The sequence below is a fragment of the Megascapheus bottae genome, chromosome 10, assembly GCF_031878675.1.
Source record: "Megascapheus bottae isolate mThoBot1 chromosome 10, mThoBot2.hap1, whole genome shotgun sequence".
Taxonomy (NCBI): Eukaryota; Metazoa; Chordata; class Mammalia; order Rodentia; family Geomyidae; genus Megascapheus; species Megascapheus bottae.
In genome coordinates, this window is record NC_143518.1 from 34,093,312 (window position 1) to 34,110,196 (window position 16,885).

The 16,885-nt window shown below is 39.4% G+C and overlaps 1 protein-coding gene across 1 annotated transcript in view; it reads right to left on the minus strand.

Moving 5' to 3' along the window:
* Window positions 1-362: 362 nt before the first annotated feature.
* The window catches only part of Atf6 (activating transcription factor 6), a 143,312-nt gene continuing 126,789 nt past the window's right edge, over window positions 363-16,885 (minus strand). The window contains exon 16 of the mRNA XM_090340601.1: window positions 363-959. Within this exon, the coding sequence (XP_090196727.1) occupies window positions 751-959 (209 nt within the window). The 3' untranslated portion in view covers window positions 363-750. The remainder of the gene's footprint in view (window positions 960-16,885) is intronic.

Below are 16,885 nucleotides of genomic sequence, written 5' to 3' on the forward strand. Positions count from 1 at the left end.
TAAAATATACAACAGCTGTGGCGTTAATCTTAAATTGTAATTGCACACATGTATTAATGGAGCTACTGCTTGTTTGGGGGCTCGACCACTGACCCTTCTCTTCTCTTCCATTCTCTCAACTGTGTCTATCTGCTGATAGATTTTGACTCATGGGTGAACCACAAATCAAAAGTAAAATAAAACTTATCAACTGGGTATATTCTCTTTACCAAAGCTTTAAATTGTTTCTGCCTCTTAGTGTGTGGGTATGGCCATTCTGGTTTTGAAATTTATCTTCTCAAGCACAGTATCCAGAATGGGCTGATTTAAAGGAGTAAAAAAGCCAAACCAATGGAAACCACCTGAACATCTGTGCTACAATGTTAAATAAAAACCACTTTACTGTATCAATAAGTGAGATGGCAGAAAAGGGAAGTGAATCTAATTTGAAAGAAGATGACTATTTAAACACAAAACAAGTAGAGCCAAAAAACTGACAAAGGTACAGGAAGCAATCTACTCCCAGTAACACTGGAAGATGCGGGCTACATTTGCCTCTGGAGCAATGTTCTCGTGTACATGAAGGCCAGCACTTTCCAAGTAGATGGGTAGATGGTGAAAAACACAGCTTCTTGTTCCCTTTCTCTCTTCTCTTTCAATTGCAGTAAGAGGAAAATCTCTGCTTGCCACCAAGGCAGCAGAAAGCGGCATTTCTCTCCTGCTCTTGGCTGACAGGGTTGCATTCTTAGCTTGCCACACAGCTGCAGAACGCTACTGTAACGACTCAGGGATGGTGCTGACAACCTGGGTTGCCTCTGTGGCTGCGGGAGGGGAACCAAAGAAGGTGTTGGTTTGATTTCTCTGTTGATCTCGGAGGTAAGGGGGAACCGAGGAGCTTTTGATGTGAAGGATCCTGGTGTCCATCACCTGGCAGTCGATCTGCATCATCACTTCATAGTCCTGCCCATTGATCACATTCTCTGCAGAGAGGAACAGACACAGGGCTTAGAATTCAACAGAATGTACATCTCTGCTGCGACCTTCACTCCAAAGGCATGGGTGTGCTTTAGGGGTGTGAACTGTGAATATGCTTTCAAAGGTGCATAGTAACTTCACTGGTCTATCAGCAGAGCTACAGCTGTGTCCTACCAAGATGGTCTGCCATCTCTGCAATTCTAGTTCTCAAAGAGCCTTTGTTAGCTCAGGAGTTAACAGCATAGAGTGTACCTGTCCACAGACATTGTACCTGTCGTATGATTTCCACGAAGTGACTAACCATGATTAGAGCAATTACAACAGATTTTCGTGTAGAACAGAGGTAAGAATACTTAAGCCCTCCTTCTTCCCTTCAACAATGGAAACAATTGTTAAAGGAGTCAAGCCTTGAATGGGGCCAAGACTGCTTAGTCCCTATTTGTCAGTACTACTTCTAGATTCATGAATTTAAAGTCTTGCCTTACAAACAAAAGACAGAGACTGAAAAGAAGCCACAGTCATCTGATAATTATGCTTTCATAACACTTCATATTGGGGCAAATCATTATCAAAACACTGTTATATTGGGACAATCTATATTCCTGAGTTCCTAATTCCATGTATAGAGACATCAGATTTCCAATATGAGATGGGACTGAGTGCTGTATACAGGACACTAGGGAGTATTTGTAGGGGGAATGGGGAAAACTATGTAGAGTCATGCTTAACATATGGGTTTACTTCATTATCATGAGTTTAAAACACACAGATAGTACATTCCCTTCTTACTTCCCAAGTGAATGAAAGCTCTTTATGTTTTAGGGACAGAGCCAAATGACTCCCTAACTTGTAATCTTGGGTGGTCCTGTTCCAACCTGCAGCCAGTGAAATGTGGGCATTAAGCTGATGAGAGAATTATAAACATAGCATTCGTCAATCCCAGCTGAACAATCACAGCAGTAGAGTTAGAAGCTGTGTGAACTTGGAACTTGGTAATTAACGTGGCATTCAATTCTCCTATTTCCTCTGTGAACATGAAGCAGGGGCTTGGGACAGCTTAGTCTTGTACTACTGCCTTTCTGTGAAGCTCATACAAAGGCAACCAGAGCTTTGTAAAATTATTTGGCTTCTCCATGACAAAGAACTGAATTTAAAAGTAAAATTCCATTATCCTTTCTGTTTCCTTTGACACTGTGCACATCAAGTATTATAAAATCTGGAGGATGACACCCAACGTTTGACATTTGATCTTCAGATTCCACTGCTATGTTTGGGGAACGTAAGCCATAAAGCCTATCACTAAGGACGCTAGGAAACACTTCTGGACATCATCTAATTGGGGATGTCTTGAATTAGGGGCAAGTTCACAGACTTCAGGGAGATTTTAAGGTCACTGAAATTGTATCAAGTTTTGTGTGTATGGTTTTGGAAACAAAGTCCATCAGATTTTCAATAGGACCAAAAAGTTAAACATTACTAAGCAGATCTAAAAGTCGACCCCATTTTAAGTATGCTGAGTAGAGAGTGCATTCTGTTTTAAATCCAATGGAAAACATCATTCCTTTACTACTACTGACTGGTTATCTGTTCCAGTGTTTAAATAGTATCTAATGATGATAAAGCTCCTATTAAACTATTATAAATCTCTCCAATTACAGTTGAGTAATTTTCTTGTTTCCTAGCCTTACCAGAGATGAAGAACAGCTGGCTGCTGCTGAGTATTAACTCACTCAGCCTGTTCTTTTAAGACCATTGTTATGGTAAGTCAGTCCCAACTTTTACAAGTCATGCCTTTAGAAATGGCTATCAAATCACTTGCTGATCTTTAGAGAATTAAATTTCCATACCTACAAGTTAGCTAACATTTCTATCAAAGTATTTTCCCAAAATTTAGGGGATGAAAGACATCCTGCTAATGTATTTGGAGTCATTTTATTCAGACACAGAACCAAGTTCAGATTTCAAGGTTCCTTTTGGAACCATAGTTACCTTTGTGCGTGTGCGTGTGTGTGTGTGTGTGTGTGTGTGTGTGTGTGTGTATGAGTGCGTGCACACGTGCAGACGTGGCATGTGCATGTACACACACATACTTAGGCACCCACTGCAACCTGGAAGACCAAATAATGGAAAACACATGTCAGAGACATGGAATACACATTAGTAATTTTTACTGCTTTCCTGGATTAAGTCAGAATCCAGATGACAGTTTAAGATCAAGACTAGGTCCTCCAATATAGCCCAAACCACCTGCAGAAATGGTTAAAGGCCAGGAGCCCAGTATGGTTGAAACTGGTAACTATAGATCTTTAATATCCTAAATATCAAGAAGAAATGGAAATTTTGGAAATATAAGCTCAGGCACTTGGAAGAAAAACCTGCAATATGATTCCAAATGTGGGAGGCATTCCCAGCCATGGTGAATAGCAGTGCCATCACTTATGTCAAACCAAGAGACTCAGGGTAGCGTTACTCCAAGTGGTTTTATTCCCTTTTTCTGAAGGTGATACATTCTGGACCAAGAAAACTGTCAGGCTTTCTAGAAGAAAAGTCTAGAAATAAGTGAATGCTTGAGGCTGAATTTAGGAAACTCCTTCTGAGAGACAAGCTGGATACTTTACCTGTGTTTGGGATGGAACCCTGGGCCTCACACATGCTAGCCAAGTGGTCTGTCACATCCTCAGATGTTCATCCTCCAACAGGAACACTTTTAATGTTTAGTGACCAAGTACCCCTAAAGGCTAGTTAAAGTGACCACAGCAAATGTTAGGGAATACACTGGGGACGTAACCTTATCAATGCTTTTGGATTGTTAGTGAGGTAGTCTCACCACAGTCAATCAAGTCTGAATTACTGTGGAAAGAAAGACAAACTGCAATATGGCTCATGGTAACTCCTGATCTTTGTTAAATCCCATTGGCTCTGGGCTGAGGGGCATCCTGAAACAGAAAGGCTTTAAAATGCTTCCTAGTAGCAAATGAGACCCAGTTATCCTTTACTTGAAGGCTCTGAGTTTCAGTGGGTGACCATCCTTTGAAAGGACTCCTCTATTGTTGTCATAATTTGCTCTTCAGTGTAAATTTAAAACATTACAGTGGATTCCAATGAGGGACTTAGAATCTGAAGACTCTGGTGACTTAAAAGGATCAGGAGGGAAAGAGCTCATGAAAGGAACTCAGGCATGATTATGGGGGCTTGAGGACATGGTCTTCACATTAATTTAAGGTTTCATGACAAAAGAAACTAAGAGTCAAGTTACCTGAAAAGACTGATAAAAGTCTATCTCTTCAGAAGCCTTCTGAAGTGGACAGAATAAGTTGAAACAGTATTCTGAGCCAGAAAAAAGGGTATAGTTAACTGTGGACTCTTTAACCTCAATATTAATCAGAGAATAATGGCCTTAAACACATGCAACGAAATAAATGTGTTTCTGAATGCAGAAGTGTTGGGGAAGCCAGAAAAAGTATATGGTTATTAAAGGTAGAAAATGTCTAGGCAATGTGGAATTATGACCAGCTTGAACACAATAACTGAATTAAGCACAGTCTACCAACTGACTGTTAGTTGAGGGATAACTAACATAAAAACCAGAACCTAGACCATAAACAGAACTAAATATGCACATATAATCAGAGTTAGACACCAGTCTTAACAAGGTCAGTTGTCTTATGCCAGTTGGCTGGTGACAGGCCAGGCTATTGGTATCTATATCTGAATGCACATATAGGGACATGAAGGTTGAGAAAATGCTCCCATTCATGGGCATCAACAGATACCTTCAACTCAAGTAAGCAGAAAAATAAGGGTGACAGGAATACAATCACTCATGAAGTAGGTAAATGTAACATCTCTACTGTGGCATCCAAGAACATCAATAAGCTAACTCTGCTCTTCCAATCTTCAATTTTCAACCCGAGTCCTGATTCTGCCCATTTCAACATGTCAAGCATTGCTAGCTTGTGGAAAGAAAAAACAAAACTACTTTTCTGTTCTTTTCTACCCATATGCTCTATCCAGTCCAATTCTATTCATCATTTAAGGCCCATTTCAAATCTCAATTCTAAGAAATTTTCCATGAGAACTCCACAATTCATATTTCACCTTATAATGAATACATAATTGTTCTATTTACTTGAACAGTGTTAAAGTCACAGAAAAGGGGCTTAGCTTCCTTAAGGAATGTCTGGCAAAAACTGGGTAGGATGAAAATGAAGGGGTAAAGAGAATAAAAATAGAACCTCTTACTCATCAGCTGGAAGTAAGTACTTGTCATACTGCATATGGAAACAGTGCTTCCAGCCTGAAAAATCTGGAGACACAAGAATGCATGCAGAGGTAAAAAGCTTCTACCAATGACCATATATGAACTTTGCTGAAAGAAATGAAAGTTTCCCTGATGAGGCTGGGGAAGATTTAGTATGGGGAATATTCAGGTCAGGGAAACAGTGGAAGAAAGATATCCCATATTCAACAGTGAAACAAACTCAAATCTGTCAAATACTGAAAAGGGTACTATGGCCACTGAACAATGGGGATTCAGATAAGACAGAGCTTGTCCTGTTAGATCTGTAAAGATGTCACAAAACAAGTGTGTGAACTTAGAATAGTACAGATAGAAACCACTGGCCTCAGGCACACAATTAGCCATGATGATAGAAGGATTATTCTGCAATATAGTACCAGTTCCATAACAACTGTTCTGCATCTCTAACAATAGTCATGTAGATTAAAAAAAAAACTATTACTCTATTTGTCTAAACTTAATTATTTTACATTTAAGTGTAGAGTATTTTTATATGGGTTTCTAAATATGGATTAAATTCCTACAAATTTAACTACTGAACAGATCTTGCTTAATAAGCATTTGGTGCTTCTATGTGCTAAATATTGATCATCTAATTTTCTTAACATCCTTAAGGACTCAAGTATCATTATTATTGCTAGTAGTATTATTCCCATTTTATAGAGGGACTGTAAATGAAGCACAAAGGTACCACATGATCAGTCAAGACTTGGCTAGGACTGGCAAAGTAGGAGGTAGCAGTATGACTATAGAAATCACTTGAAACACTCGTGGTTATCATGAGGACAGTCTCGACTCATGCTGTTGGCCTTACTGTAATAGTGCCTATAAGTGACACCTAACATCCTCACTGTGTCTTCCAGTGCAATAGAAACAAGGTGAACATTATACATCCGTTAATTCAGCAAACATTTCTTGAATTTCTACCATACATTAAGCACTGAGGAAATAGGAGTGAACAAAACAGGAGGAAAAAGAAAAACCTCTGACATTACTAGGCTTAATTCTTACAAAAGTGAAGGGATGAAGACAAAAGAAATAAGGAAACATTGAGAATATTAAGTACAGTGGTAACTTGTTGCGCTGTTGCAGCAGGTCTCACTAACAAGAGGTGAGGCCAATAGATGCAGAGAGCCTGAGATGGCCATGGAAGAAAATAGCTACAGTTGTTTTATTTAGATAGTCCTATAAGTAACTGAAGCTCATTTTGGATATTTCAGTATTCACTTCATTCTTGTACACGAAGTAATCAAAAATATTTATTTTTAAAAAGACTGAAGAAAGAACTTTCCCTTTTGCAAGTACTAGAAACTCATCTTTAAAAAAATAACAAAGAACTAAGAAAAGGATCACCATATTTTTCAAATAAGAAAGACTGGTTAAGCTAGTAGGAGTTTCCAACTAGTACAATTAAGATGTTGCTGAAAATCATAAATTAGGCTTGTTCCATCCCCCCCTCCCCGCAAAACCCTTGTGGAATGTATGCGGTACACACAGTCCATCTGAGAACAGGATGGAGACCAGATTCCCAGATATTCCTGGTTGTAACTATGGGGCTCAAACCATAAAGAAAAACATATACATATAAAATACAAACAAAAAATATAAAATACAACCACATACCTATGCACCCACACATATATACCACCCACATATATATATGTATATACATGTGTATATACACACACATATATATGTATATGTATATGTGTGTATATATATGTCAGTCATTGGGCTTGTACTTGACCTGGGCATTGTCCCTGAGCTTTTCAGCTCAAGGCTAGCGCTCTACCACTTGAGCCACAGCACCACTTCCAGTTTTCTGGTAGTTAATTGGAGATAAGAGTCTTATGGACTTTGGTGCCTGGGATGGCTTTGAACTGAGATTCTCAGATCTCAGCAGCCTGAGTAGTTAGGATTACAGGCATGAGCCACTGGCACCGTGCTGAAATATACAGAAACATATAAAGATATAGTTTTGACTTTCAGAACTCTAAAATGTTTCTTATACTTTCTCATGGAACAGCTGCCAATAGGTGTCACCAATATAGCAAAACTCTACCTTTCTAGAAGCTCCACAGTTAATTCATAGGAATGTCCACAGTTGTCTCTAGGAAAGTTAGGATCTGGATTTCTCCAGAAGTTCCTCCTCATGTTTATTCCTGTTTGTTAATTAACAATTCTGTAGGAGTGGAATCAGGGGCTTTGTGTAAATACTGAGGGAATAGACACAAGAAATGTGCTCATAAAGGCAGCTGGCAGACAAGTAAATGCTCCAAGGTGGAATGAGAGCTGAGGCAACTAACCAAATTCCCAATTACTGGTGACCATTCATATGAATAGTAATCTGCTTCAAATGCTTATAAAACACAACTCTGAGCTGACTCAGGCCTGTAATCCTAGCTACTCGGGAGGCTGAGATCTGAGAATTGAGGTTCAAAGCCAGCCCAGGCACTAAAGACTGTCAGACTCTTATCTCCAATTAACCACCAGAAAATAGGAAGTGGTGCTGTGGCTCAAGGGGTAGGGAAGTATCCTTGAGATGAAGAGCTCAGGGACAACACCGAGGCCCAGAGTCCAAGCCCCACAACAGACCAATAAATAAGTAAAGAAACAAACAAACACAACTCTATCTTCATACCACTTACAACCTATTGATGGACAAAATACAAGTTGGGATATGAAAAACTGCAGAAAACAACAGGATGTCTATATCTAATAGAAATTAGAGAGTAAACTTGTTTTTATGATCCTCATTTGTTGAGGAGGATGATGACTACATTTCCCATTCATTCAAGAAAAAGAACAGAAGGCTGGGATGGAGTTTTAGAAATGGCAAGGCTTATTAGTGAAGTCTAAACACATTACTGTGTATAGTGACAAGAGTAATGGTTATAGTAAATTAAGGAAACTTCTGTCCAAACAAATTCAGAGCTGCCTTTAATACATGTGCACTGTAATATAAAGGTACTCAAAAGATTAATGCTTCTGAAGAAAATGCAGGTGGAGTAAGAGAAGGGCAATGCTGTTCTGTTTTACTTGCAAAATAATAGTTTGGGTTTAAATTGTTGATTAAATGAGTAATTAACTTAAAGGTCTCATGTTTTAAAGTTCACTGTTAGGAGCTACTGTGCAATAGTGTAATAGGGAATAAATTACAAACTTTATTCAAGTTGTGCATTTAAAAACTAATTTTCAGAAAGGATCTTGAGAAATTGCCTCTTATTCCTACAAACACATACATCACCTCCTAATAACTGTAGTTTATTCTCTAGAGAGAGAATTTTTGCCAAAGAAATGATCCAGACTGAGATACAATGCTATAACAGGTGTTTATCATAAATTTGTCTTTATTGAGAAATGCCAACTCCCTACATAGGCCTACAAATTAAAAGCAGAAAGCATCCCTGCCTTTTTTTTGTTGTTGTTGGTAGTGGGACTTGAACTCTGGGCCTGGGTGCAGTCCCTAACCTCTTCAGCTCAAGGCTAGTGCTTTACCACTTGAGCCAGAGTCACTTCTGGTTTTCTTGTGTTTAATTAGAGATCAGAGTCTTGTGGATTTCTGTGCCTGGGCTGGCTTTGAACTGTGATCCTCAGATCCTCAGCCTTCTGAGTAGCTAGGATTACAGGTGTGAGCCACCAACGCCTGGCCCTGCCTTTGTTTTGTCTATCTGTGTATCATCTTTTGCCCTGAGCTATGCAATCCCTTAACAGGGTTCCCTTGGAACCCAGTAAAAACTGACAGGAGTCTAGATCATCAGCAGGCTTGAATGACTCCTATTGTGTAACAGGGTCCTACCTGACCAATCCTCAGACAATGGATGTGCCTGTGACAGTGACTGTTGATGTATACCTTTCTTCTCTTGACTATTGCCTCTCTCTATGTAAATGTAGAACTCATGTCTGTACCTAAGAAGATGGCTAAAGATAGGCAGAAATGCTCTCTTCCCCCGCTGACTCCTTCTGCCCATCACCATGGCCCTGTCACATAGAACTCCCGCAGCATTGGGCTTAGGGTCTAAAACTCCAGTTTCAATACCAAACATTGCATTTAACCTCACTGCTAAAACCTGCAGAGATGGACAGCCAATGGCCTCATTTGTTAGTTTGTGTTCTTAATTCAGAGAGCAGCATCTCTTTCTGACCCAAATGCTACTGTTGCTGACTTTGTTTCCTGGCCTGGAGTGGCCGTGCCTTCTGGTTTTCCTGGCCATGGCATAAGTAGGACAATGCAGAAGTTAGAGCTTCCCTGTAGCACAGATAGGGTGAACTGCTATATAATACAGTGAGATGAATGCCTATAATTGTACAACTATAGGGGAAAGAATTAAATATATGATAATCTCTGGGAAAGGGAAATTACAGAAATATCCATGCATGGGTTCATTACCAGAAAAAAACTGTATTCCTTACATTGACAGAATTAAACAAATATCAAAGAAAATGGCCATTTTGTCCATTTTTGTGACATGAATTAGAGCTTTGCAGGATTTTGAAATGACATAGTCTTTCATTTTAGACCTTTCATTTTAGGCCAGAGATACCTTGGTTTACTTCAAGTTCTGTAATTTGTTTTCATAATTCTTACTTCTTGGAGACAGTTCAAAAGATAGGCTGGTCTACATCCTCTATGATACAGTAACTGATTAAACAATTGTTTTAAAAATACAAAGTACATAAAAAGTATTCACAATGAACTGCATTTTATTTATAAAATTACTTCAAACTTGCCCTGTATTTGAGCCTAGTGAGGCTCCACTGAAGCAGCTTGGAATGTGGGCTGAAGATCAGTCACTTTTGGCCCTGACATTTCCAGGCCACATCATTGTGAGGAAAAGTACTTAGTCTTTTTTGATCTCCCATTTTCTAGACTATTCATTTGCCATATATTTACTGAGTCACAACATGTGCCAAGCCTAGTTTAAGGTGTTTGAGTTAGGAAGGGGACAAAACAGATAACCACTTTCTCCCAGTATTTACATTCTAATAGGGAAGAGAGAATTGACAAGAAGCAAATAAGTAAGTAAATATATATGTTTGAAAATGAGAACTAATAATAAAATGAAGACATGGAAAGCAGTTATGAAATGTTATGGATTAGACTAGAAATTTAGACTGATCTGGAAGCACTGAACAGTAAGAATTTGTGTGTGTGTGTGTGTGTGTGTGCGTGTGTGTGTGTGTGTGTGTGTGTGTTGAGTTGTCATTGTTAAAACGTGATAGAAGCTGGGCCCGGATAACTCACTTCTATAGTCCTAGGTAGGAGACAGATCTGAAGATCAAAGTTTGAAGCCAGCCTGGGCAGGAAAGTTCATGAGACTCATATTTCCAATGAACAACTGAGAAAAAGCCAGAAGTAGCATTAATGCTTAAGTGGTAGAGAGCTAACCTTGAGCATAAAGAGGCTCAGGGACAGAGCCCAGGCCCTGAGTTCAAGTCCTAGGACCAGCAAAAAACAACAACAACAACAACAACAAAAAAACCCTGATAGAATTGAGAGAGTTATCTGGGGAAAGGGCATTACATGCAGAAGAAGTAGCCAGGATGGAGGCTCCGAGGCAGGCATGTACAGAGTACCTGAAGCACAGTGAGGTGGCCAGTGTGCTGAGCAGAATGCCTACGAGAAGAGTATAAGGAGATGAGGCCAGAGAGGTACCAGGGGACTAAGCTCTTTAAAGGTCACACTGATTCCAGCCTTTGTTCTAGAGAGATGCAAAGCAATCTGAGTCTGAGGAAGAGCATGATGAACTGACCTGTTTCGTAACCTCTTTTGGATTAGTGGATTGTTGTTTATTTCAAAGGATATAAAACCCACTCACATTCCCAAAGTTCTTAAGGATTAGGTGTGGTGATATTTGTGGAGAGTTTTCAGGATGTCAAATGATGTAACATGTGAGGGCTGCTATTGCTTGGATCTGGTGTGGCACAGCAGAGATGTCAGACTTTAAAATCAGCCATGGGTGTGAAAATCATCTCTTTCAATTTGGTTATAACTACATTTTTAGGGGGATTTGGCAAGAGTTAAGCTTAATTAATGTGCTATGTGTCATTTCATTGTGGAGCACAGGGAGGAGCCCTTAGAATCACCAATCCTGTATCTCTTTCCACTGCTCTGTGTGTGTGTGTGTGTGTGTGTGTGTGTGTGTGTGTGTGTGTGTGTGTGTGTGTGTGTTCTTTGCAGTACAAGGCATCAACCCAGAGCCTTGCCCATGCTAGGCAAGTACTCTGTCACTGAGCTGCATCCTTGGCCCTGCTTCATGGCCTTCTGAAAAAGAAACAGATTCACAATCCATATTCATTTTATTTTTTCTATCTAATGGGTGAAAGTCACAGCGACTGCTGTTTCCCTGCTCTGGTAGTATAAGAATTAATTATTTAATACTTGTAACCCCACTGTATGAGAGGAAATAACTACAGAATTTTTCTACTGTTAATGCAACTGTGACTAAGAAAGATGATAGGAGACAGTGAAAACATCCAGAGAAGGTTACTATATTGGAAAAAAATTGGAATATGTTTGTCCTGAAAACATGATCCAGAGCGTGCATTCTATGGATTAGTAAAAGGAAGTAGAAGAGGAGAAACATCAGGAAACATTTGTTATAGCAGCAGACCTCCATCACATACTAGGCAGTTTCAGAGGAGAAAATCTGGCAAAGGACTCAAATTCTTTTTTAAAGCCTTTAGTCTTAAGAAAGCACTGGAAATTTAGCAAGTTTTCTAGCTCTCTCTCTCTCTCTCTGTCTCTCTCTGTCTCTCTCTGTCTCTGTCTCTCTCTCGCTCTCTCTCTCTCTCTCTCTCTCTCTCTCTCTCTCTCTCTCTCTCTCTCTCTCTCTCTCTCTCTCTCTCTCTCTCTCTCTCTCTCTCTTTTTTGGCCAGTCCTGGGCTTGGGCTCAGGGCATGAGCACAAGGCCAGAGCTCTAACACTTGAGGCACAGCATTACTTCTGGCTTTTTTCTATGTATTTGGGACCAAGGAATTGAACTTGGGTCTTCGTGTATGCTAGGCAAGCACTCTATCACTAGGCCAAACTCCCAGCCTTCTAGCTCTCATTTTTAAGACAAGTTCTTCCAACCACTTTCCTGTTACTTACTACTTCTTACTGGAATCCTTGACATTTCTTCTTTCTGAGATTCTTGAATGAAAACCTTGAGGCCTTCCTGTTAAGTAACTGGGACCACCACATGGTTTATTTGGGTTAACATTAGTCTCTGCAGAAGCCAAGGTCAAGGCTGGAAACTAGGTTGGCTTACGACTTAGAAAATTCAGGCTATAAAGCAGAGAGCGCACCTAACTTCTTCCACTGACAAACTAACTTATTACCTTCACACTATTAGTTCATCAAGTGAAAAGACCTCTAAACACATAAAGCTACCTCAGACTGCAGCTGAGCATTACAAACACCCAACAACTATGAAGTGCAGTCATCACCTATGCTTTTTTGCACTCATAGGCATTATGTAACCTTAACAGCAGATGCCATGAACAGGGTATTATAAACAAGGACTTTTTTCGATCCCTAAGCTACGACTGATGTTCTCCCAATGGGAGTTGGTTCCTATGATCAATATGATTCAATTACATAAACATTCAAACATTTTCTTAGCAGCTGTTATGTGTTGGGCAGTGAGCTGGGAGCTGGAGAAATAGAGATGAGTAAGCCCTGGCCCCTCACCAAAGCATTTGCCATCTTGTAAAAATGGCAGCTATGTAAACTCATATAACAGGGCATAAATGTGTGAGGTGGGGATGGTGTAGTGAGAGTTGAGGTACCTATCCTGGCTAGGGGCAGGGTGGTAGAGAGGTAACAAGAAAGGCTTTCTGAATAAAGTTACTTGAACCCTAAACCTAAGGACACTTCAACCAAGGCTGAGTGGGGGAAAATCTAGAGGCACAATGATTAGTAAGTGCATAATGCATGAGGCAATGTGCAATATAGGTGTTGCTTAAGAACAGTATCAGGTGTAAAGTAGGAAAGTGAGGCTAGAGAGGTGAGAAAGGGCAGTTCACAGAGCTTAGAATATATCCTAGGGGCAGTGGGAAGCCACTGAAGAGTCTTAAGGCAGTGACTAGAAATGATCTATTTTATTAAAATAGGTCATTCTAGTAGTAATGTGAAAGACAGATTTGGTGGGAGATGGAAACAACAAGAAACAGAATATTCAATCTTTCAATGTTATATAACCTGATTTTATTTCCTCAGGACCTAAGAGTTTGCCAGTTTTGCTCATATCTAGCAGTAAAAGTATAGAAAAATATTTTTGACATATGTCCAACGAACTACAGCATATCCCACTTGATGTGGGAATCTCTCATTGTTAGGTTTGCCTGTTGTAAGTCCAATGTAAAAGGACACTCTTAAAAAGTACACCATGCCTCTTAAGTCCACAGAGGAATCCTATTCCTTTTGGTAACACAGTGACAAAAATCTACTACAGCATTTCCTTAAGTAGAATTTTCCAGGCACAGGCTACTTGAAAAAGATCTAGAGAAATAGGGATTATTAAGGGATTATGAAGAATTTACTATATTTCCTACATTGCTTTTACTTTTATATTGCTTCCTACTTAAAGACCAGACATACATACTTCTGTGGCTTTGACTGTTCAGAAAATAACACAATTAAACCATACAACCATAGTAAAATGTTTTATTTTTATAAGAAAGGAACAAAGTAGTTTACAGTAATGAGAAAAGTTATAGAAAAGGTGAACTGGCATATACTGTTTTATTTAATTATTAAAACAGGTTCTGGGGCCAGGAGTTTAGCCTAGTGGTGGAGTGCTTGCCTAGCAGGCACAAAGACCTGGGTTCAATTCCTTGGTACCATATATAAAGAAAAAAAGCCAGAAATGGTGCTGTGGCTCAAGTGATAGAGCTCTAGTCTTGAGAAAGCCCAAGGACAGTGCCCAGGCCTTGAGTTCAAGGCCCAGGACTCGCAAAAAACAAAACAAAACAAAACAACAACAACAACAACAAAAACAGGTTCTGAAGTGTCTAGTATCTCACCCATACTATGCATAAGAAATATTAAGTATCAAAGAGTTTTATAAATTGTCTCAAAACACACAGCTAATGAAGTAGCAAGACCAAATTTGAATTCAAGTTTGATTCTAGAGCTTGGATAGTCTTCCATAAAAGCAAGCTATGAGACCTCTCAAGAAGGCACAAACATTCAGTCAATAGCAACATCTATGTGTACCTATTTGAAAAGACGCTCATATGCATATCTCTGACTGGATATTTTTGAGTATGTACAGGAGATCAGAATAGTCTTATGAGTAACATGGAGTAAAAAATAATCTAGCCAGACACTAGTGGCTAACACCTGTAATCCTAACTACTCAGAAGAGTGAGATCTGAGGACTGTGGTTCAAAACCAGCCTAGGCAGGATAGTCCCCATGAAACTCTGATCTCCAATTAATGTCAGAACAAGCCAGAAGTAAGCTGTGGCTCGAGAGGAAGAGCACTAACCTTGAGTAAAAAGAAGCTCAGGGATAGTGCCCAGGCCCAAGCTTCATGGCAAAATAAATAAAACAAAATAAAAATAGTCTGGGCTGGAAATGCAGTGCCTGGACTGGCAAGTGTGAGGCCCTGAGCTGAAATTCCAGCACCACCTAAACAAATAACCAAATACATTTAAAAATATCTTTCTAGTGTGGCATTGGTGGTTCATGCCCATAATCCTAGCTATTCAGTTAGGATCACAGTTCAAAGCCAGTCTGGGAAGGAAAAATGAGACTCTTATCTCCAATTAACTACCAGAAAAGGACAACAACAACAAAACCCATGGAAGTGGCACTGTGGCTCAAAATGGTATAGTTCTAGCCTTAAGCAAAAGAGCTCTGGGATACTACCCAGGCCCTGAGTTCAAGCTCCATGACTACCACCCCCACCAAATTCTTTCTAGAAAAGTTTGTAACAAATTCATACCAAATTGAACATATAACAAGCGAATGCAATAAAGAGAGTATGACTGATTCTCTTTACCTATAACAGAAGGTCAGTTGAATGAAGGTAGGGAGACAATGTAATTTCAGGGGGGAAACATCATAGAAGTAGGTAGTCGAAGCTACAGTGAGATGCCTTCTTACAAAGCAGAGAATGTAAAAGCTGGCCATGATTTTTCCCTAGGAAAACACAGATTATGATAGGAAGAAAAGTTTAGGACCTGCAATGGTAGAATGGTCTTACTTATAAAACAATGGGGAGAATAACATGCTAAGTGCCATGGAGATGTATCTGCTCTCCCCACAAGTGTGTAAAAAATATAGGCTGGGGGAAGTAACGTAGCCACTACCTGGCAAATGTAACTGTAACCCTTCTATACATTACCCCAACAATAAAATAAATAAATAAAAAGAAATATATGGGCTGGGGATAAATATTGAAGAGGAACAATCATTTAGGAAAGAGCTTAGATGAAGCAGAAATAAGAATTATAACTACTCTGGGAAAAAATGTAAGAGATGAATTTTCTCTCCTAAAAATTATAGGACTCAATATAGAAGGAACTGGCCATATATTTCCTTTACAAAGGCTTTTGGAAGGTATGTGGGGCAGCCAAAAGGAGCTTTGCCAACACCACTCAATAAGTTCTGAACCAAAGGAGTCTGGAAAGCAATAGAGGCTCTATTACAGCAGTGGGTTTTGTTCCTGGTAAGGAATTCCCTGCTGCTTCTTTGGCACTTCCTATTTTTTTCAAACACTGAATTGAATATAGAGTTGCAAAGTGAATCTATTAAAAGAATATAAAGAAAAGCACCAATAATTTACTGACATTATAAATCAGAGGAAGAATCTGGTTTGGGGGAGCCATTAGTACAGTTTGCTCATGCCTATGGTGGTCTTACTGCTGGGTGGTGCTGGGTGGCTTACCAGAGCTGATTCAGCTTTCAACGACACCTCATGTGAAACAGAAGAACTGACTTGGATGAAACTTTCTTAACAGTGCAACATGTGTTATTCTCACATTCTTAGAGTAGCTAAAAGACTAATCATTAGCCACAAGCACCTTGCCATTTATTTGAGCTGTGCTTCTATCACTCTGTACTTTAACTCATGTAGTTTTCAGGTAGCTCTTTTAGCATGTTAGGCTTTACATTAGCATCTAAGCTACTCCTTAACATAGTGGACTCCATTAGAGATGCACTCTGCTTTTCTATGTGATTACACAGTGTTCTTGCAGACCTTACACAGATTATTGGGAGCCTATCAGAAAATCTTAAAACAATTTGGCCAGAATCAAGTTTTCATTAAGTTCCCTTTTTAGTTTACAAGACTGGAAGATTCTTTACCAGACTGACCACACAATAATATCTCTATGGGCTCTGAAATGTTCTCAGCACAAACAGATGAAGAAAAAAAGTACGTATGAAGAAGATCTTATATACATTCCAGAAAACACAGAAACCAGAGTGACCACAAGGAAAATGTCTCTGAAAGACTGCTCAGGCTTTGAGTGGGCAATAGGGACAAGCAAGGGGACTAGCAAACATGCCCACAGAAGCCCTAAATGCAGACAAGAACTCTGAAAAACTGGAGTTTCTCCATCCAAAAAGTGTAAAGAGAAAAAATAGCTTCTAAATCTCATTAAAAATATAAGGGCAATTGAATTGCCAGTTGAGGGA